Genomic DNA, 21,552 nt, shown 5'->3' on the forward strand with positions numbered 1-21,552 from the left:
AAGAAGGTAAGGTCCTTTGGATGCACGCTAATATCCTAAAATCAAAGGTTTAAAATCAGGACCTGAATAAATCATTCCTGGAAAACCAGAATATCCTAAACAGCAAGGTTTAAGCTATCAAACTGAAGAAAAAATTTAAAAATCCTGTGTAAAGGAGCACCTTAAACATACCGATTACAGCCATATTTATGATTTTGAAATAACAAGACACTAGGCTGTTGGTAAGTCAGAAGAGTAAAGGAACATAGCCTGCTATATCAAACCACAACACTCAAAATAATCCACCTTATAACATACTTAAAAATGTGATAAGCATGTTTTATTCTAGAGTGATCTCCCAGCCATCAGAGTTACTCAGTACCACAATATTCCTTATATTCATTAATAAATATTTACTGAGTACCCACCATGCCCAAGGAGTAAGTATACTTAGGCGCCATTCTCAGGGATACAGCTTTGAACAAACGAGACAAAAATCCTTGCTTTCACAGAACTCATATTCCACTGTGGGGAGATAGACAACTACAAAACTAAAACATTATAGCATGCCACGTCAATAATTCTGTAAAGAAAAATAAAGAAGGAAAGGAGAATATGAGTCCTCGGGGAAATAGGAAAAGGCCTTTAGGATTTCCACTCAGCAGAACTGACCCCTGAGAAATCCACATCTTCAGATTCCTTAAAAATTGATTACTCTCCTATCTCCTGCAAACCAGACTGGCTCAGTCTCTGTGCAACTTTGTTCTTAGATGATTTACTTTCTTTCTCTTTCCCAGTATATTTCCTTTTCTGTAAAATGGAGTTAATATCACCTATTCTTACCTGGCTCCAGGTATTGTGAATCATTTTAAGCTTCTTGGAAGAAAATTTCTACATACATTTAATGGAATGTCATTCTCACAGTCTTCTCTAACAATATCCTGCTACCAATTCTGGTTCCTAACAGGATATTACTCATTTATAACATTTTTAAAAATCTACTGTAATTAGCAATTTGAAAGGGATAAAAGGGAAAAAAAACATTTAAAAAATCCAATAAACTCTTTCCAATGAACAAAATGTAAAGGCTTTTTAATAAAACAAAAACAAAAAGCAAAACCATGACCTCCAGGAATACCTTGTTTCTTAGATGGTCTCACTATGTTGCCCAGGCTGGTCTCGAACTCCTGGGCTCAAGTGATCCTCCCACCTTAGCCTCTCACGGTGCTGGGATTACAGACGTGAGCCACCACACCTGGCCCGGGAATACCTTTAATACTGCAGACAACATGGCAAAACCCTGTCTCTACAAAAAATTAAAAAATTAGCTGGGCATGGTGCCCTGTGCTTGTGGTCCCAGCTACTTGGGGGAGCTGAGGTGGGCAGATCGCTTGAGCCCAGGAGGTTGAGGCTGCAGTGAGCCCTGTCTGCACCACTGCACTCCAGCCTGGAAGACAGAACAAGACCCTATCTCAAAATACAAAGAAACAAAAAAAGTAAAGTAAATTATGGCTAGTTTTGGGATAATTACAACACACACACATATATACATACACACTTTACTATAATACAAAACCCAAGGAAGTACCTACCCCCCCCACCCTGCCCCCCGCCAACCAAGAGTCTGCCAAATGAACACTAAATAGCCTGATGGGAGCAATAGCCAGGGACATACTTCGTTCATTACCTCCTACTAACCAGATATGTACGAAGCTGAACTTACAAATTTTTGTTGGATACAAATTTTTGTTGAAGTACAGAACTGTTATATATATAAATCTGTTTGATGATAACTTATAAAAGATATCTTCTTAACTTGAAAAATTATTATTAAAAAAATTCTGCAGCTTTTCTCTTCTCTGGGTGCCAGGCTTCTAATAACAAGGCCAAGTCTAGAATAGAAGACTCTAAAAGCCATGTCAGGAAGGCTCTGAGCTGGGATCATAGGAGGCAAGCACCTAAGAATGTTTGTGCGCACAGAGGAACTGTGTCTGATGGTGTACTCCTGACTACATTCCAAGGTCAATTATTAATTAATTGGATTTTCTGCACCTTCATTTATATAAATAACAGAGTTGATCATACTTTGAATATCTACTCTGTACTTCTTTTAAAGGCTGGCATCAAAACAAAATCACAAAATTTCTATTTTAAAATTTCTTCATAGAAGGAACTTGAGCAATGTCAGTTAAATGCATGCTATTTCAATGTTTATTATTTCAGGTTCCTATATTAGATAACTTAACCTAGACTTTTAAAATGAAGAGAAAGGTGATGAAATACGTTACATTATAAGGGAGATACTGAGTAAACAGACATTGTGATTTACTAATATCTTTGCAAATGAAACACAAAATGAGAGAAATAGAAGAAATATAGAGATTATTAGAAGGTAGCAGGATATGCATTCTGGCTCAATCTCAGATAATGGTGCTTATCACTTTCATTCCTTTCTACTCTGGAAATAAATTTTTTATACAAAGCCTATGCTGATATTCTCTTCATCTGTGGCATTCTTACATATACAGAATTTTAGAGCTGGAAAAGCATGGGCTCTGCAGTTCAGTTCCAGCAACACCACTTACTAGATAATAATAGTTAATACTTTGACAGATATTAACATTTTAATCCTCAGTTTCCTTATCTGTAAAATGTAAAAAATAAAGGTACTGAATTTCTTCTCTCATAAAGTTATTATGAGAATTCAATGAGCTAATACATATAAAGTGCATGTAAATAGCACAAGTTTGGCAATATTGTATTTTAATTCCTCAACTTCACAGCCTGGGAATCTGAAGCCTAGAAAGGTAAAAACTATTTTGTCCCAAATCACACAACTATTAATATTTAGTGTCAGCATATTCCTCTGTGTGTAGAACTAAAAGTCAAGCCCCCCAAGTCACAGTTTAGACACTTGGTCAACTATAGTTTGCAATATAGGACTGTCTCTCTAGCTTTGGCCAAAAACTTAAAAGTTTCAGGCCCTGCCTACAAATAACGTAAAAATGCAAAGATGGGATAACTATGTGTTGACTAACAGATAAAATTAAGAGGCAAGCAGAGACACTGTGCAAAGGGGAATTTCTCCAGGAGGTGCTCACTGCTACTGGCCAAGTGCTAAACTACTGCTGCTTCCATTGTAGGTCTGAAGCCTCAGGGGAATACATTTTAATCTTGATCAGAACTTTATCCTGGAGTCTAAGAAAATCCCGGATAACCAGCTGAGCAGGAAGAGTGTGATAGAGAATTGGTGACCTCTCTTGTGCTACACTAAGATCCTCTTACTCTTTTGCTCTGAGAAGAAAGATTAATTTTGAGTTGTCCCTTGAAATAATATTTATAAATAATAAACAGGATTGAGAAATCAAATAGGACTGTAATCATTTTTAGAAGTGGTGGCAATAATATTGCTTGAAATAATAGAAACAAACATTGATAAGAGGTAACCAAGCCAGAAAACTGGAAATTAGACAATGAATCAGTTCCAACACTTTTCCTACTACAATGGTATAAACCAGGAGAGAAAGAATATATTCCAATGTGAATAAAAACAGTAAGAAGTAATCACTATCATTTAGTCCTTTTTATCAGTCACTGCCAGGTAATTAGGAGATCTGAAAAGTTTCCTTGACCTGGATTTTTGATGGCTATCAAAATACGAATCCAGAATAGCAGTAGAAGGTAATCCTAAATATACAAATTCAGTGGAAAACAAAAGAAAAATAAAAGGGTGGAAGGAAATCAGAGAAGAGGAAGAGACAAATACTTTGGCAAATATAGAGGAAACCTAAGAATTAGATACTTTAAAGACAATGACAAACCTGCAAAAACAGTTGGAACGATACAGTAATATAAAGGAGCAACTCTTGGGGAAAATAATAAAATTTGGACAGGACTAAAATGAGATGTTCTGAAATGGAAAAGAGAGGACTTGTGAAATAGAAGGGCAAAGGCAACACCATTTCCTCTTCTATTTTGATTTTCTTCTAGCGCTTTTAGAAGAATATTACAATTTATAATTTTGAACACACCTTGTAAAATGAATCATTACTACTGGCAAGGAGAAACCTAAGCACAAAAACTGAGAGATAAGAATCAGAACAAAAATCATCAAAACTTGACTTTCAATGCCCTTATACATACAGCCATCAGATAAAGTTGAGACAAAATTCTTTTAGAGGCAATTCTATGGTCTATTTTACTATTCAACAAATTGGGGGCACATTGTCAAGGGAGGGTCTCCTTTTGTCTAAGAAAAATTAAAATCATAATACAAATGAAAATTCAGTTAGTTTGGTCCTTATGAAATTGTCTATGCACTGAATTAACTGAGGAAAATGTAAAGAAATGTCTGATTTTCAGAAATTATCTCAGAATTCCAGAAATAACAACATGGTTTTTTTTTAAATCACTGTTGTCATAACTGTACATTTTTTGGTACATGGCATCCTCAAGTTTAAAAAGATTTGACTGCAATCTTTGGAGACAACTAATCTTAACAGGCAACTAGAACAATTCGTAGGTAGAAGGATTCACAGAATTATCCAGAATTCCTAAAAACCAAAGAGAAGACTACTTTTAGATTTGTGACACTAGGGTACAGCTCTCCATTGAGAAAGCTAAAGTGCAGCAAAGCACATCTCTAGAAGATATAAACAGAACTTCAGTTAAATGGAAGGCTTGGCTAACCACAGTTGAGTAAACCTGAGTTGCAGTGTAATCTGATAAGGAACAAACAGCATGGATTCCAGAAGTGTAAACCGTGTGTCCCTAACACACTAGAGTTCTTTGAAAGAATTAATCAAAGAATGGATAAAGAAAACCATATATATAATTCAGAAGCTTGTTTTTTAAAAATAAAGTTTCTCACAAGAGGCTGTTGAAAAACTTTAATAACTGTTGTAGATTAAAAATTGATTAACAGACAATAAACTGAAACCAATATGGAAAGTATCCAGAAATTAATACTAAGCTAGTGAAAAAACCTATTTAAACACCTAAAAGAAGCATATGTGGACAGAAAGGTGAAGACTAAAAATTGCCAGTGACATAAAACTATCCACTGTAAAGCCTGAAAATCTTTGCTAAGTTATGATGAAATTCCCTCTTCACAAAGTAAAAGCAATACTTAATGTATAATGATAGGACCAAAGTTAATAGTTTAAAAAACAAGAAAGATTGGTAAGATTTGCCAGAGTGAGAAAAAGGATAGAACAAGAGAAGATATGATAAAGATTGATAAAATAATGAATGGCAAAGAGAATGCCAACTGGTGCTGTTTGTTTACTTTTTCCTTTATGAAAACACAAACTTTATGTAGAGCTTTATGATAATAAGATTAAAACTTAAAAGAATACATTATTTTATGGACCACATAATTAGCCCACTGAACATGCTATCACAGGATATCAATAAGGCACGTATGGCTCTCAAAAACTTCAGTGATATCAAAATATGACTAGTAAAATTACTTATGGTAAAAACTAAAATGGAGCACACAATTCATGCTTCAGGGTATTAACTAGGCAAGGCCAGGAAGGAAGTTTCCTTTCCAATTGCCATAGTATTCAAGACGATCTATGAGTTCAGCTTTTAAGTATTCCTAATTCCATTTTAGAGTCCAAATTATCTTATTCAAAAAAATCTTATGCCATTTTTCCAGATATACTCTTCTTTCCTATTTTTTCTAAATAGCAAAGCCTTCCATTTTCACCTAATTCTCCTTCCACTTCATTTATCCCAGCTTCAAAATATTGCCTAAGAAGTGATAATGAATAACCACTAAACCATATATTAAAGAATACATGTTTGGGAATAAGTTCTATAATTTGTTAAATTTTCCTATCTTCTCTAAATAGACAAAAATTAAAATTCATACAATAAATTGGTTCTGTTCATAGTCTGTTCATATCACAAAATTAAAATTTGAGTTTGGATGCTAAGATGGATCACACTTCAGAATATTTTAACCTGTGTCCAGTAGCTACAGCAAGAAGTGTTCTTTTACATGATAAATTTCAATCAATAAGCAACATCATTTTATGGAGTAAGACAATGGAATGCCCATTAAAAAGGTATAGCCCTCTAGGCTCTGTCTTTACTATGGGGAATGAGCAATTGGTCTATGAAATGCTGTGGCCCCAGCCATTTCATAAATTCACCACATAAAGAATAGGCCATGTATGAATGAGTTACAGGCACAATTCACAGCCTGAAAGCCTAAGAAACTGTGTCTGAAAAACTTGGCAGATCAGTAAAAAACATGTTAAATTTAAATTCTTGAAAATGATAAAATTATGTGTGGACAAGGCCAAAGTGATCAGGACGCAGGTTTACACCTTGTGTCCATTTTGTAATCCAGTCCTCTCCATTTTGGGCTTAGCAATAGGGTGCCACACGTGGTGTAAGGCCAGCCATAGCATTCAAGCTTGACTGAATTTTAAAAGTGACACAGTAATCAAATATGCTCCAAGGGCATTCCAGAATTTCAGGTACTGCTGACCATTAAAAATCAACCTTCTTAGTGCTTCAATTTAAACAGGATGTAAAGTACAATCCTCACATCAATTAAATACAAGCTCATATATTTCATCTATCAAAAATTAGTGCCCAGAATATATCGCTTGAAAAAAAAGGTATTATTATGTGTATCTAAGTAGTTATGCAACACCAGTTTAAAATAAGCAGATAATCTTCTAAAATATAGGATTTATGTATTTCCTCCAGAGTATAAAATAAGAATTTGCTTTAGAATGCCAATAAGGCAGTATCTACTCTTTCTATGAAATAGAAAGCTAAGCAGTAGAAGCCCATGTATGGTATTTCATTTGGGAGACAAAAGAAGAAAGGCATATTTCAAACAGATGGAAAGTGAAATATAATAAAGTTATACTTGCCTGCATTAATTTTCCTTCTGCTGGAGTTATTTCAGCAACACCAGCAAACACACCTTCCAAAGTGAGATTCAGTTTTCCTGTGGGGTCCATTTTCAGGGGGATCACTCTGATAATAGCTTTCTGTTCTGCTGATCTTTCAGACTCCACCGCTGCTGCCAGTACCAGTCCTGTGCGTCCAAAGCCTGCCTGCAGGGTAGCCATCAGCAGCCAGGGCCAGAGGGCAGCCAGCTGCAGCTGGTGGCCACCACTCATGCTACCAGCTGCAGCAATGCACTTCAACCATACATACTGCTTCCACTAGCTAATACCAAATGCAGGTTCTCAGATCCAGACAAATGGAGGAAAAGAACATTTATGCTTCAGTTTCAGAAAGCCAAGTCGTAGTTTTGGCCCTTCCTTTCTCTAAAGTTTATTCCCAAGAACAGGTAGCATTCCTGATTGGGCAGAGAAGAGGATATTTTCAGCCCACATCTGCTGCAGGTATGGCATTTTCTCCCATCTTCACTGTGACTAGTAAAGATCTCACCACTTCTCTTTGGAATTTCCAACTTTGCTTGTGATTGAATGTCACATCGTGAATTTGTATTATGTCAGATCACTTGGCATTGCTCTTCCATATGCATCAAGTTGCCAGGCACTAAACCCAATGTTCATGAACAAAACAAGGCAAAGTAAACAGCTAAGGCCATGCATCAAAGGTGAGCGTGAAGAACTCCAGCTCAGAAAAGGAAGGGATGGCCCTTTTTAAGCCATAATATGTGTCAATGGTAAATGACTAAATACCACAAGGAGATTTTTTTTTTTTTTTAATGGAGGAGAAGAGGGAACAATAATAAAAATTTCAGGCCACACATTGATGTCCAAAGATGCTACAACGTGTATTTAGAAAAGCTTCCACATTAAACTGTATTTCAGTGTGGCCAGGTTTCTAGGCCCACTGCATTTACATACTTTTCATGAACTTAGACATACCATAATTTTTTGTGTTTTACCAAAATTTGCCTATAAATTAGGTGATAATTTATGTATCTTCACACATTACAGGATAATCCTGAGCATCACAACCTTTTCCAACTTTCATAATTAGAGTATTTGAAAAGGTTAGCTTTCCAATTATTTTTCCCAGTTAAAATTCATATTTCTATCTCCATTTTCTTTTCTCTCTTAAGGATTCTTGATTTTATTCTCCATCTCGGAAATGCCGAGCACTTTGATTTCCCATGAGATGCTTTTGGAAACTACTTTAATATCCAGATTTTATGATCTGTAATTTTCTAGGTTCATAAGAAAAACAAAAGACTATTCCTAACATGTATTCAAATTCCTTGAGGGGGTAGGGAATAAAAGGTAGGGGGAGCAGGGAGGCGATTAACCACAGGCTCTAGGTAGAATACCCTGAAAAAATACAAATAAGCTTGAGTAGAATAGATCTGTGCTATTTCTAGGCACTATGAAAATTTGGGTCTTTGTACAAACACAGAATAAGATTTTTAAAATGTGCACCCTTAAGTAAATATAAATACACTTTACCCACAAAGCCCTCTGTGTTCCAAGGTCAAGTTTAAAAATATTATAAAGTCTTCAGAATAAGTGCTGAAAAGCCAAGCAATTGAACATGAACCTGTTATATAGATTCTTTTCTTTTGCTGAGGCAGAGGGAGGGGGGAGAAAAGAATTTCAAAAGAAATCTGCAAACCTGTTGCGCTGTCGGGCCCACTGGAATCCACGGGGTTGAAACAAATTCAATTATGCTTTTACAGATCCTGCTCAAAAAAGGTTTCAACTGCTTAACCAAGTACAGCTCATTCTTCCACCTTCTTACTCTGCAACCAAACCAAGTGCCCCATACTACAGGTAGGTGCCAAGAAATTCCGCAGCCTGAAAAAATAATCCATGCAGGTCAAAGGCAGAAATGTACTCCAGGATGAGAGATGCTGTCCCCAAGAACTAGATTAAACACTTACAGAAAATCCAAAATCATTTCTGAAACCTCCTTTCTAACAAAAGTTCTTTTTTTCTCCAAACAGCATATAAAATGATCAAGTCTTGAAAGAGAAAAGAAGCAAAGTAGCAAATACATCAACAATTCACTATCAGAAACACATAAAATCCCAGGGAGAGAAGGCAGTATCTCTGAATCATGGATGGACTTGGAAAGTTCGGAAGGATTCGAGTGCTTCCTTCCTTTCAGAAAGACAATTCTGGATCAACTCCCTAGAGCAGGAAGCCTGTGGTTTGTAATTGGTGTTCTAGCTCTGACTCCCTCCCCTGGGACTGCAATCACGCTCTCTACCTGCTGACAAAGTGAGGGTGGAGCTGCTAGAGGCAACCAGCCCCCATCCTACCCCCCTCCTCCTGGTGCGCACACACAACACTTACTTAGCCAGACACGTTCTTTCGCTCTCTCCCCTCGCTCAGCTCCTCTACTCCCTCTACTGAGCCACAGCTAAACTGCATCCAATTCAATCCTGAGTACCTTTCTCTGGGTAAGCAAGCTACCACATGCAAATCAGGGCCACTCAAAGATATCTAAGCAGACTCTGCACCCAACAGAGCATAGATGATGGTATGAGGAAATAAACAGAAAAAAATAAAGGTAATCCGGAAGATAAAAGAATGGACACAAGGTTTTGCAAATGTAAGTTCAAAAGGATTTCTGCTCATTCCAAGTTTGAGTGTCTATAAATGGCAGAAAGCCAGAATAAAGTGATCCTGTGTTTTAGTACTTACTGATTTATTGCTGCTTATGTCTGCTACCCTGGGAAGGGCTCTGTCCATTTTATGCTTAGCTTTTCTTCAGCTCTTACTAATTTAAATTCTGTAGCTCTGTCTAAACTGTGCCTACATGGAACTTTCAAATCAGGTTGATGTCAGATGTCTGGAATCCAACTGTTATTTTCTTTTCAATCCTTGGGAGGTGAAATAATACTATGGATCACACCTATGCCTTCATAGTAAGACTCCAAATAAGTCCATGTCATAAATACAAGCCAAAGGGTAAAATATGATTAATGAGAAGAGCATAGGCAAAAAAGAAAATGAATTTCTGGCTAATTACCACATTCATGAACTATAATCCTTATTACTACCTTGCCATTAGAAATAATACAGCAGTTTCTAATACATTTATAACATTTGAAGTTTCAAATTACCAGATTATATTTGACTGTGGTGAGACATTTTATTTCTGAACTGCTGCCATAAACTTTCAAAATTATACAAATGAACAACAATGTGGATATAGTTAAATCTAGTGAACTGTACACTTAAAAATGGTTATGATAGTAAATTTTATGTGTTTCCTACCTCATGTAAAAACGAATCTCTGATCATCTGTAAAATGCCGATGATAATAATTACGATAGGTCTGTTGTAAAGATTAAATGACATAATGCCTCTGAAAGCAAAAAGGATGAGTAGCCTATTGACCTTCAACATTGTTTGCCCTGTAGATAAGGTTTATGACAGTAGTTTCAGAATTTCAGATCTAATAACTAACCTAGATCAAAGATAAATTCGAAAATATTTTTTTGTTTATTTTTGTTGTTTGAGACAGGGTCTTGTGTCACCCACGCTGGAGCACAGTTGTGCCATCACGGCTCACTGCAGCCTTGACCTTCATGGCCTCCCACCTCAGCCTCCAGAGTAGCTGGGACCACAGGTGCGTCCCACCACACCCTGCAAATTTTTTTTTTTTTTTTTTTTTTTGAGACAGAGTCCCGCTCTGTTGCCCAGGCTGGAGTGCAGTGGCGCCATCTCGGCTCACTGCAAGCTCTGCCTCTCTGTTCACGCCATTCTCCTGCCTCAGCCTCCCGAGTAGCTGGTATTACAGGCACCCGCCACAATGCCCAGCTAATTTTTTGTATTTTCAGTAGAGACGGGGTTTCACCGTATTAGCCAGGATGGTCTCGATCTCCTGACCTCGTGATCCACCCGCCTCGGTCTCCCAAAGTGCTAGGATTACAGGTGTGAGCCACTGCGCCCGACCAACACCCTGCAAATTTTTAAAAATTTTTTGTTGGGCCAGGCGTGGTGACTCACGTCTATAATCCCAGTACTTTGGGAGACCGAGGCGGATGGATCACGAGGTCGGGAATTTGAGACAAGCCTGACCAACATAGTTAAACTAAAAAATAACCTACAAATGGGCTTTGCCTCATCTATTCCTGCTTAAAACGTGCAAAGGAATGAAGAGACCTAGCCCTAGTAATTAATACACACACTTAATTGACAGAAAGAAGACAGTTACAAATGTGGTTGCCCTCTCTTGAGGAAACTCTGAGATTTGGAAATGATGATGATATGCATCATGAACCTGGAGACCTGGAGAAACTTAAGATCAAACCAAACAGCTCTGTGTGTTTAGTTCACTGTTTTAGGTCACCAGAATTGCAAGAGCAATTATTCTTCAGCTTCAAAGTTTTGGAGTTACCCTCTAGGGTTGATATACTACAACATTTTCCTAGAGATGTCATAAAGATGCCATCACTATTGTAATGAAATGCCTAAGTCTCAATGACATCTACTAGCTAGTCTTATACATGAGACAGATCATCCTTCAGGATATACTTTCACCTCTGGATTGATTAAATTTATCAAAGATCATTCATCCTTTTCCAAAAATGTAGGTTTCTGTAAAACATGTCTAAGAATTGTCCTTATCCTTAATAGCATTTAAAAAATTCCATTGCTATTCAAGTACAAATGAAAAAAAAACTTTTAAAATTCAGATTATTTGAAAAATAAAGTACAATCTCATTTGAATTATACTATTAACTGTCATAATTATTGAGTTTTCTATTAATCACCAATCAAACAGTAAGAACAAGCAAGACAACAAGTCTAGTTGGAACATCCACTTTATTGTTGACTGATTGAAATTTATCAGTGCTTAAGATGCTGAAATACTGAGGTACTAGTCAGGAACCTTGTTAGCTGACTAGTTGTGTCAGACCCTACTGGCTAATTCACAGGAAGACTTTATTATACCTCTTGCCATTTTGCCCAAGTCATTAATGACAGCTTTAGTTGATAGATACAAGGCGTGTAAGGATAGCAGGAGATCCAGCTCCTTGGTCTGCTGTATTCATATATAAACATGTTTGGAAAGCTGATTAAGGCATTTCATTAAGCCTTAAAACAACTGAAACCAAATCTATGCCAAGGTTCCTGCTTGACATGTGTTCCTCAAAAGATACTATCTCAACATATATAAAGCTAAGAAAGCCATATTTAGGGGAAAATCTACACAGTATATTAGCTCTTCAACATGACAGAGAAAAAGCAAAGTTTCTTCATTTGGAAATTGGGTCTCCTCTTCACATACTCTGACAAAATATTACATAGTCTGGCCAAAAGATATAGGTGTCTTGCTAATTTGCTTTTAAACCTTGCTAATAAAGATAAATAAATGCCCATCACATAGACATTAACTAGTTTAATCAGATGGACCACATAGGTCGCTTTTCGGAACCTACTTTAATATCTAAACAGAGTCACTGCAGATCAATACAGAGCTCACCCTTTTCCAGAAAAGTAGATCTCTGTAATATTTCTAGGGTTTGACATCATTGGGAAGGCACAATGCAGTATAAGAAATGAACTGTTAACATCCACAATGGCTAGCATAGTACTATGTCATATCACCAAGTGCCTTTTTAATTAGTTTCATATTCCTAGGCTTTCCTTTCGTTTCTGCAGTGCTTAATAGGAGAACTGAAGCAGAATCCAATAAGAAAGTTCTGGTCAATTGAAAGACTTTAAATCAGAAAGTTTCTTGCTGTCACTGGATAAGCAAGTAAGGGATCAACCACAGAAACCGGACATCCAAGATATCCTTCTCTTCTAAAACACAGAAGGATATCTCTCCTAAATCCTACTGCACAATTGTCTCCCACAATCCTACTGCACAAATCTAGAATCCTATAACAGGGATAAGAAAAAAATGTTACCATCTATCCCACTATCCAAAATTCTCTCAGAAGCTTAAACCAGATTGAAACCATTCTTTAAAAATCAGAGGCATAGCTTCTGCTAAATGGCTGCTATTCAGTTTTTTCCCAAATTTGCACACAATACCTTATATAGATGAAAATTTATGCTTATTGAATGTAAAAATCTAAAATAAGAAAATAGTATATTAAATCTCTTAATGTTTTTGTTCACACATTGTACATTTTCCTTCAAAATAAAAATACTACACATGTATCCTTTATCCTTCTATCCTATAATAATAAAAATATAAACCTTTAAAACCTTTAAATCTATCAGCATTTATAAATACAATTATGTTAAACAAGTTAAATACTTTCTTTAAAGACATTTAAATAAGTGATATATTAATAAAACCTTTTTACCATTTATGATAATGTATCATTAAAATTAAAGAAAGATATGAAAATAGAAGAATGCTTCCATTAATATAAAAGAATCAGGGGGTGTTAAGTGTGATAGATGGTCCAAGTCCAGATGCCTTGCTCTTAAAACAGAATGCTGAGTTAGGAAGTAAGAGAATTTCCTGGTTAATCACTTAGAAAATTAGCTCTTCTCCAGAGTTTCTTCCCCGCAATTCCTTATGCATTTAGACCTGTGATGCTGGTGACCTCACATGCCTTTGTTTCTCACACGGTCTCCTCTAGAAGGATCACACTGTGACTTGAATCAGAGAGACTGAATTCCCCACTAAAGTTGTGCTGACTACAGTTTGAGTGGCAAGACGACAAATCAGCACACACACAGATTATTCTTAGTACCACAGATGGAGCAGTTTTTAGATGCTCCTTGACTATAACAGAAGGTCAGAACTTTTCATTTAAAAGGGATCTGGGCAGCCAAAAAACATGGCTGCTAGATGTTCAGTAGTTTGTCAAGGCAGATAATCTGAACTGAACAACTGTAGTACATACAAATTCCCAATTCTCAATTAACAAAATTCTCAATTAACGAAACAAAAAATACTTTTCCTTAACAGAACTGAAAAAATCCCAACAGTTTGTCATGTGCAAGGCTAGTCTGCCTCTAGCTATAGCTAGTGCACAATGTCACATTTGTCATCCATTCCTCACTCTTTTAATTCTTCCTCCTTTGGAAAGTGCTTCTGCTTGCAGGCCACGTCCACCAGCAGATGAAGATCTAGAAAGAAAGGATAGTTTACTCCCTCTTGGCCTCTCTGTAGAGTTCTATAGACAAGTTTTCAGACAAGCAGAACAAGTTGTCTATGTCTCACCTGTAGAACTGGCTCTAAAATTATATAGTCCCATCGGATTCTCAATTTCGGGATATTCCTATAACTCTAAAGCACACTGATGCAGCCCAGTTGTTAACCCAAAGAAACCAACAAATTTTAGTGTCTCTCCTTTTCAGTAGTATGGCCAAGGCTCTTTTCACCTCAGTTGCCTTTTTCTTTTTTTTTTTGAGACGGAGTTTTGCTCTTGTCGTCCAGGCTGGATAACGGTCGCACAATCTCGGCTCACTGCAACCTCTGCCTCCTGGGTTCAAGTGATTATCTTGCCTCAGCCTCCCAAGTAGCCAGGATTACAGGCATGCACCACCACACACAGCTAATTTTTATATTTTTAGTGGAGACGGGGTTTCACCATGTTGGCCAGGCTGGTCTCGAACTCCTAACCTCAAGTGATCCACCCGCCTTGGCCTCCCAAAGTGCTGGGATAACAGGCGTGAGCCATGGCGCCCGGCCTTCAATTGCCTTTTATTGTAAGTGAAAAAGTAAGGAAAAATGTCAAAGGGATCAAAGTGAATATACACATACAAATAAAAATTCATTTCCTTCATGCTGTAAGAGTAGGTGGGTGGGTTGTGGGAACATGAAAAGGCAATGCCTTCAGAAAAAACAATGTTAAAATAAGTAATCACCATTTTTCCAAAGTTGATTGACTCTATAAAATTCCCACTTATTGACTAACAGAGCTGAATTCTTGTAAAAACACCTAGCTGAACTGTCCATAAAAAAGAAAGCATGTCCTCACACAGTGGTTCATTAAGAATAAAAGAAGTAAAAATGCAAATTAGGTACTAGGTTCTGTAATACAAAAAAGCTAAGACCATGGGTAGAAGTTGAGCTAAAACGTCTATCAGAGGAACACAGGCAGCAATAAAAGGATCTTAACGTGGCTTCTAGTTTCAACCTAATGAGCTTATAATTTCTAGAGCAACACGACCAGGGAGCTTTTTTTTTTTTTGAGACAGAGTCTCACAGTGTCACCCAGGCTGGAGTGCAATCTCAGCTCATAGCAACCTCCACCTCCCAGGTTCATGCGATTCTCCTGCCTCAGCCTCCCAAGTAGCTGGGATTACAGGTGAACACAACCATACCTGGCTAATTTTTTATATCTTTAGTAGAGATGGGGTTTCACTATGTTGGCCAGACTGGTCTCGAACTCCTGACCTCGTGATCTGCCTGCCTCAGCCTCCCAAAGTGCTAGGATTACAGGCGTGAGCCACTGCACCCGGCCCAGGGAGCATTTTTAGGTTGATTTTGAAGTTTACAACTTTGCCTTAGCATCTGTGAGTTAAAGTATACAGCACAAACCCTTTATTTCATTCTCAATATACAAAGACTTTTGTTGCTACATTTTTGGAACACAGCCTCTACAGGATTGATCCATAGCCCAAGCAGGATAGCTGATTCAAATAAAATGGAATTCTACTACCACTTGGTAGAAAATCTAGAAAGCATTCGAAATGGTACCTAATTTTTGCCATATTTTGTTAAAGACAGACTAGTCACCAGGGGCAGGTGCTTACTCAGCTGGTGAACTACAACCTAGCCGTATAGAACAAGTAATTTATCCACATAAGCATTTTGTGGAAGAAGAGTTTACCAGTTTATCACTTAAAATGAGTTTCTCATACACCCATGATCATAGCAGTATAATCAGCACTATTATTCACAATAGGCAAAAGGGAGAAGAAATCCTAGTATCCATCAACAGATGAATGGATAAACAAAATGTGGTATACACATATAGTGGAATGTTATTTAGCCTTAAAAAGGAATAAAGCGGGACCAGGAGCGGTGACTCATGCCTGTAATCCCAGCACTTTGGGAGGCCGAGGCAGGCAGATCACAAGGTCAGGAGATCAAGACCATCCTGGCTAATATGGTGAAACCTCGTCTCTACTAAAAATACAAAAAACTAGCCGGGCGTGGTGGCGGGCGCCTGTAGTCCCAGCCACCGGGGAGGCTGAGGCAAGAGAATTGCTTGAACCCGGGAGGTGGAGGTTGCAGTGAGCCGAGATGGCGCCACTGCACTCCAGCCTGGGCGACAGAGCGAGACTCTGTCTCAAAAAAAAAAAAAAAAGAGGAAGAAAGCCAAGAGTGGTGGCACATGCCTGTAGCCCCAGCTACTCAGAAGGCTGAGGCAGAAGGATTGCTTGAGCCCAGTAATTCAAGGCTGCAGTGAGCTATGATGGCACTACTGCACTCCAGTGTGGATGACAGGGCAAAACCCTGTCTCAAACAAACAAACAAACAAACAAACAAACAAATGGAGGAAATTCCGGCACATGCTACAACAATAGGTATTAGGATAAATGAAATAAACTAACCACAAAAAGACAAAAGACAAATACTATATGATTCCATTTATATGAGGTAGCTGGAATAGTCAAATTCAGAGACAAAAAATAGAATGGTAGGTGCCAAGGGCTGTTGTTTAATAGGTACGGAGTTTCAGTTTGGGAAGATGAAAGGAGTTCTGTAGATGAATGGTAGTGATGGTTGCACAAATGTGAATGTATTTCATGCCACTGGACTGTATACTTAAAAATGGTTACAATGAGGCCGGGTGCGGTGGCTCACGCCTGTAATCCCAGCATTTTGGGAGACTGAGGCAGGCAGATCACCCGAGGTCAGGAGTTCGAGACCAGCCTGACCAACATGGTGAAACCCCATCTCTACTAAAAATACAAAATTAGCTGGGCGTGGTGGCACATGCCTGTAATCCCAGCTACTCGGGAGGCTGAGGCAGGAGAATCGGAGAATCGCTTGAATCTGGGAGGCAGAGGTTGCAGTGAGCCGAGATTGCATCAAGCCAAGATTGCATCATTGCACTCCAGCCTGGGCAACAAGAGTGAAACTTCACCTCAAAAAAAAAAAAATTACAATGTGCCAGGTATGGTGATGCATGCCTGTAGTCCTAGACACTTGGGAGGCTGAAGCAGAATTACTTGAGACTGCAGTGTGCTATGATCGCATCTGTGAATAGCCACTGCACTCCAGCCTGGGCAACATAGTAAGACCCCTATCTCAAAAAAAAAAAAAAAAAACAGGTTAAAATGGTAACTTTTATGTTACGCACATTTTACCATAAAATGGCTTCTCTGAAGTTTACAAAATAACGATAATGATAACAGTAATACATTTACATAACATCTCTTTTTCAAGTAGCTAAATGCATTGTGTTAAGGTCATGTAATTAATCCTGGGTAGTGAGTAGATAACTAGGAGGAAGAGCCTCTAAGCCATTTGGCCAATGAGTAAAGCCAATGGTTTCCAAACCTGGCTGCATATTGGAATCACCTGGGACTTTTTAAAAACTACTGATGCTTGGGGCCCCTTCCACCCTCAGACATTTTAATTTAATTTAATTCATGTGGAATGCAACCTAGGCATCAGGATTTTTGAAAGCTGACCAAAAAGAATAACACCTAACTATGATCATTTTCTAAACCTATAGAGACATACCAGCTCCATAAGGGACAGGCCATATGGTGGTAGAAAATACTAAAATAAGATTTTGGAATATGAATAGACTCAGTTGTAACCCTACTTTGAAAGCAGAGTAGTAATTATTGATAAGGACAAAGGAAATGACTGTTAAAGCAACTACAGATCTCAAATGGGGAGGCAGACTGAAGAACAGTAGTAACAAACCCACTGAATTTTAATAATTGGGCTTTAAAGTAGCATTTGGCACACAGCTTCTAATAACAAGCATCTAAACATAATTTTATTAAAGCAAGCTTCCTTCGTTAACGAAGTTGCCAATCAAGGAGCTAAGGAGTACAGAAATCAATAAAAATACAAAAAGACATAGACTAGCTTGGTGTTCCTAGAGGTTTATATGCCTTCACTCAAAAGATAAACTTGCATATTCATCAGAGAAGATAAGTATTTGGGAATCACAGGCTTGGGAGATGAAAGGCCCCAAGAGACAAGAGCATTGCATCTACTTGTTTGAAAACGATCATTCCTACCAAGAGCATCCTCTAGGGTTTTGGGGCTATTACCTTAATGAAATCTCATCCATAATCCAACAGCTATAAAATGGGAAGTATTTTCTTCAGGAATGAATTGAACTTTGCTCTTAAACATTCAGTTTCCTTTGACTGTAAAACTAAACATCCTACCAGAGTGTAGTTTCCACAATAAGATTAATATTCGGGTACATTTGGTTTAGGGTAATACCATTGCAGAAATCAGAAGAGCATGATTCAGTTTAATATTCTTTACCTCTTGGTATTTTTTATTTAAAAAGTATTTCCTTAAGTCAGCATGTACTCAAAAGAGCTACACAAAGCATGCCAGTGGCTGTAATGAACAACCTCCTCCCTAACAAAATACACATCACTGAAATCACTACAATTTGGACACCTAATCAATTGGAAGTCTCTTATGAAAAAAAAATGTTGGCCAGGTGCGGTGGCTCATGCCTATAAATCCTAGCACTTTGGGAGGCTGAGGAGGGTGGATCGCTTGCATCCAGGAGTTCGAGACCAGCCTAGGCAACATGGTGAAACCCTGTCTCTACAAAAAAATAAATACAAAAATAAATTAGCTGAGTGTGGTGGCATGCGCCTATAGTCCCAGCTACTCAGGAGGCTGAGGCGGGAGGATAGCTTGAGCCCAGGAGGTCAAGGCTGCAGTGAGCTGATCACACCACTGCACTCAGACTAGGCAACAGAGTGAGACACTATCTTAAAATAAAATAAAATTAAAACAAAAATGTCAAATAAAGCTTCAAGTGTGAGAAGATGTCCCTTCTTACACAGGTTAAAGAAAATTTTAATTTAGTTTTTAAATTTTTATAATTTAGTTACAGAAGGGCACTGATAAGTTCTGGAATATAAGATGCTCCTGTTCAATGTGATATTGAGCAATATGATGATATTCCAACAGTTAATGTTAGAATTATAGCATTTCAGAATTTGGGGCCAAAGGAGTCTTTAGAGGAGGATTTCATGAGATTCTCTTATATTCATCATAAATAATGTATTTTAAGAGTTGGAACATTATTGATGGGAGATACTCTTAATGACAACAGATGAAATTTAAATGATATTTTAGAAATTTTTTATTTGGTTCCTATCATTAATATTTTAACCTTCGAATTTAGTATCTATCAAGATAAAAAACATTTGGTCATCTACGAGAACTAAACTGAATGCTATTCCATTTTGAGCTCTCCCCACAAGGGGTGCCTCCTCACTCTCTTGAGGGCTTCTCTGCCCATCAATGATCAGGGCTGCAAAAATATCAGGAGCTAAGAACAAGGAACAAGAACATCTAATACAGGGTTGGCAAAGTTTTTCCTGTAAAGAGCCAGATAATAAATATTTTAGGCTTTATGGCCCATATGGCCCCTATGGCAATTGCTCAGTTCTGCTATTGTAGCACGACAGCAGTCAAAGACAACACATAAATGCATGGGTGTGACTGTGTGTTCCAATAAAACTTTACGGACATTGAAATCTGAATTTCATATAATTTTCATGTATCATGAAATATTCTTTTGATTTTTTCCTCCAACAATTAAAAAATGTAAAAACCATGCTTAGCATGTAGGCCATATAAAAACTGTCAGCAAACCAGATTTGATTCGCAGGACTTAGTTTACTAACTCCTCTTCTAATAGCACACACTATGGGTACAATTAAGATAAATTTAAGGAAAACAGGAAAAAGATTTCATCAAGTTGAATATTGTTATTATAGTTCTAAAAACAATATATTTTCTCCAAAGAAGATATAAAAATGGCCAACGAGCACATGAAAGGATTAGTCATTAGGGAAATGCAAATCAAAACCACAATGAAGGCCGGGCGCGGTGGCTCACACCTGTAATCCCAACACTTTGGGAGGCCGAGGCGGGCAGATCACGAGGTCAGGAGATCGAGACCATCCTGGCTAACACAGTGAAACCCTGTCTCTACTAAAAATACAACAAATTAGCCGGGCGTGGTGGCGGGCGCCTGTAGTCCCAGCTACTCGGGAGGCTGAGGCAGGAGAATGGCGTGAACCCGGGTGGCGGAGCTTGCAGTGAGCCGAGATTGCGCCACTGCACTCCAGCCTGGGCGACAGAGTGAGACTCCATCTCAAAAAAAAATAAAAAACCACAACGAAGTACACCTCACAACACAAGGATGACTCTAATAATAATTTTTTAAAAAGGAAAATACCAAGTGCTAGCGAGGTTGTAGAGAAACTGGAACCCTTGTGCATTGCTGGCAGAAACGTAAAACAGTTCAGCCATTATGGAAAATAGTTTAACAGTTCCTCAAAAAGTTAAACATGGAATTACCATATGACCCGGCAATTCTACTCCTAGGTATACACCCCGAAGAACCGAAAACAGTTACTCAAACTCGTATATGCATGTTCATAGCACTATTCACAATAGGCGAAAGATAGAAACAGCCCAAACGTCCATCGGTTAATAAATGGATAAACAAATTGTGGTATATACATATAACATAACATTATTCAGCCATATCAAGAAATGAAGTTCTGATTTACATGCTACAACGTGGATGAACCTTAAAAAACATTATGCTTAGTAAAATAAGTTAGACATAAATGTCACACACGTATTGCATTATTTCATTTATATAAAACATTCAGAATAAGTAAATCCATAGAGACAGAAAACAGATTGGTAGTTGCCAGGGGCTAGGGAAAGGCGGGAATATGGAATAACTGTTTAATGGTTATGAGTTTTTCTTTTGGGGTGCTGAAAATGTTTTGAAACTAAATAGAGGTGGAGGTTGTATACCATTATGAATGTACTATATGCCACTTAATCGTACACTTTAAAATGTTTAACTTAGAGCGAGGCGTGGTGGCCCATGCCTGTAGTCCCAGATGCTCAGAAGGCTGAGGCAGGAGGATTGCTTGAGCCCAGGAGGCAGAGGTTGCAGTGAGCCAAGATTACACCACTGCACCCCAGCTTGGGGGACAGAGCAAGACTCTGTCTAAAAAAATAAAAACTAAAAAATTAAATGTTTGGCCAGGCGTGGTGGCTCACACCTGTAATCCCAGCACTTTGGGGAGGCCAAAGTGGGTGGATCACCTGAGGTCAGGAGTTTGAGACCAGCCTGGCCAACATGGTGAAACCCAATCTCTACTAAAAATATAAAATCAGCCGGGCATGGTGGCAGGCGCCTGTAATCCCAGCTGCTTGGGAGGCTGAGGCAGGAGAATCACTTGAGCCCAGGAGGCGGAGGTTGCAGTGAGCCGAGATCGCACCGCTGCACTCCAGCCTGGGCGACAAAGCAAGACTCCATCAAAAAAATAATAAAATAAAATTTAAATGTTTCATTCTATGTTAATTTTACCTTAAAAAAAAAGGTATATTTTCCTGTCAATTTGAAATGACCAGACAAAAAGAAGGGGAAAGCAGGAAATGGCTATAAAACACAAAATTCATAGTTATGGTTGA

At 38.0% G+C, this 21,552-nt stretch overlaps 2 protein-coding genes across 4 annotated transcripts in view; both read right to left on the bottom strand.

Moving 5' to 3' along the window:
* RNF43 (ring finger protein 43) overlaps nucleotides 1-9,158 on the bottom strand; it is a 64,050-nt gene extending 54,892 nt beyond the window's left edge. For 2 of the 3 annotated variants that reach the window (XM_032162842.2, XM_058445255.1), the window contains exons 1-2: nucleotides 8,572-9,158; nucleotides 6,876-7,512 (exon numbers count right to left, since the gene is read on the bottom strand). In XM_032162842.2, the coding sequence (XP_032018733.1) occupies nucleotides 6,876-7,127 (252 nt within the window). In that variant the 5' untranslated portion in view covers nucleotides 7,128-7,512; nucleotides 8,572-9,158. Of the gene's footprint in view, nucleotides 1-6,875; nucleotides 7,869-8,571 lie in introns of those variants that run through there. The other variant, XM_058445254.1, reaches the window with a different exon arrangement.
* Nucleotides 9,159-13,289: 4,131 nt separating this feature from the next.
* HSF5 (heat shock transcription factor 5) overlaps nucleotides 13,290-21,552 on the bottom strand; it is a 70,236-nt gene continuing 61,973 nt past the window's right edge. The window contains exon 6 of the mRNA XM_032162713.2: nucleotides 13,290-14,006. Within this exon, the coding sequence (XP_032018604.1) occupies nucleotides 13,936-14,006 (71 nt within the window). The 3' untranslated portion in view covers nucleotides 13,290-13,935. The remainder of the gene's footprint in view (nucleotides 14,007-21,552) is intronic.

Source organism: Hylobates moloch, unplaced genomic scaffold, assembly GCF_009828535.3.
Source record: "Hylobates moloch isolate HMO894 unplaced genomic scaffold, HMol_V3 SCAFFOLD_10, whole genome shotgun sequence".
Classification (NCBI taxonomy): domain Eukaryota; kingdom Metazoa; phylum Chordata; class Mammalia; order Primates; family Hylobatidae; genus Hylobates; species Hylobates moloch.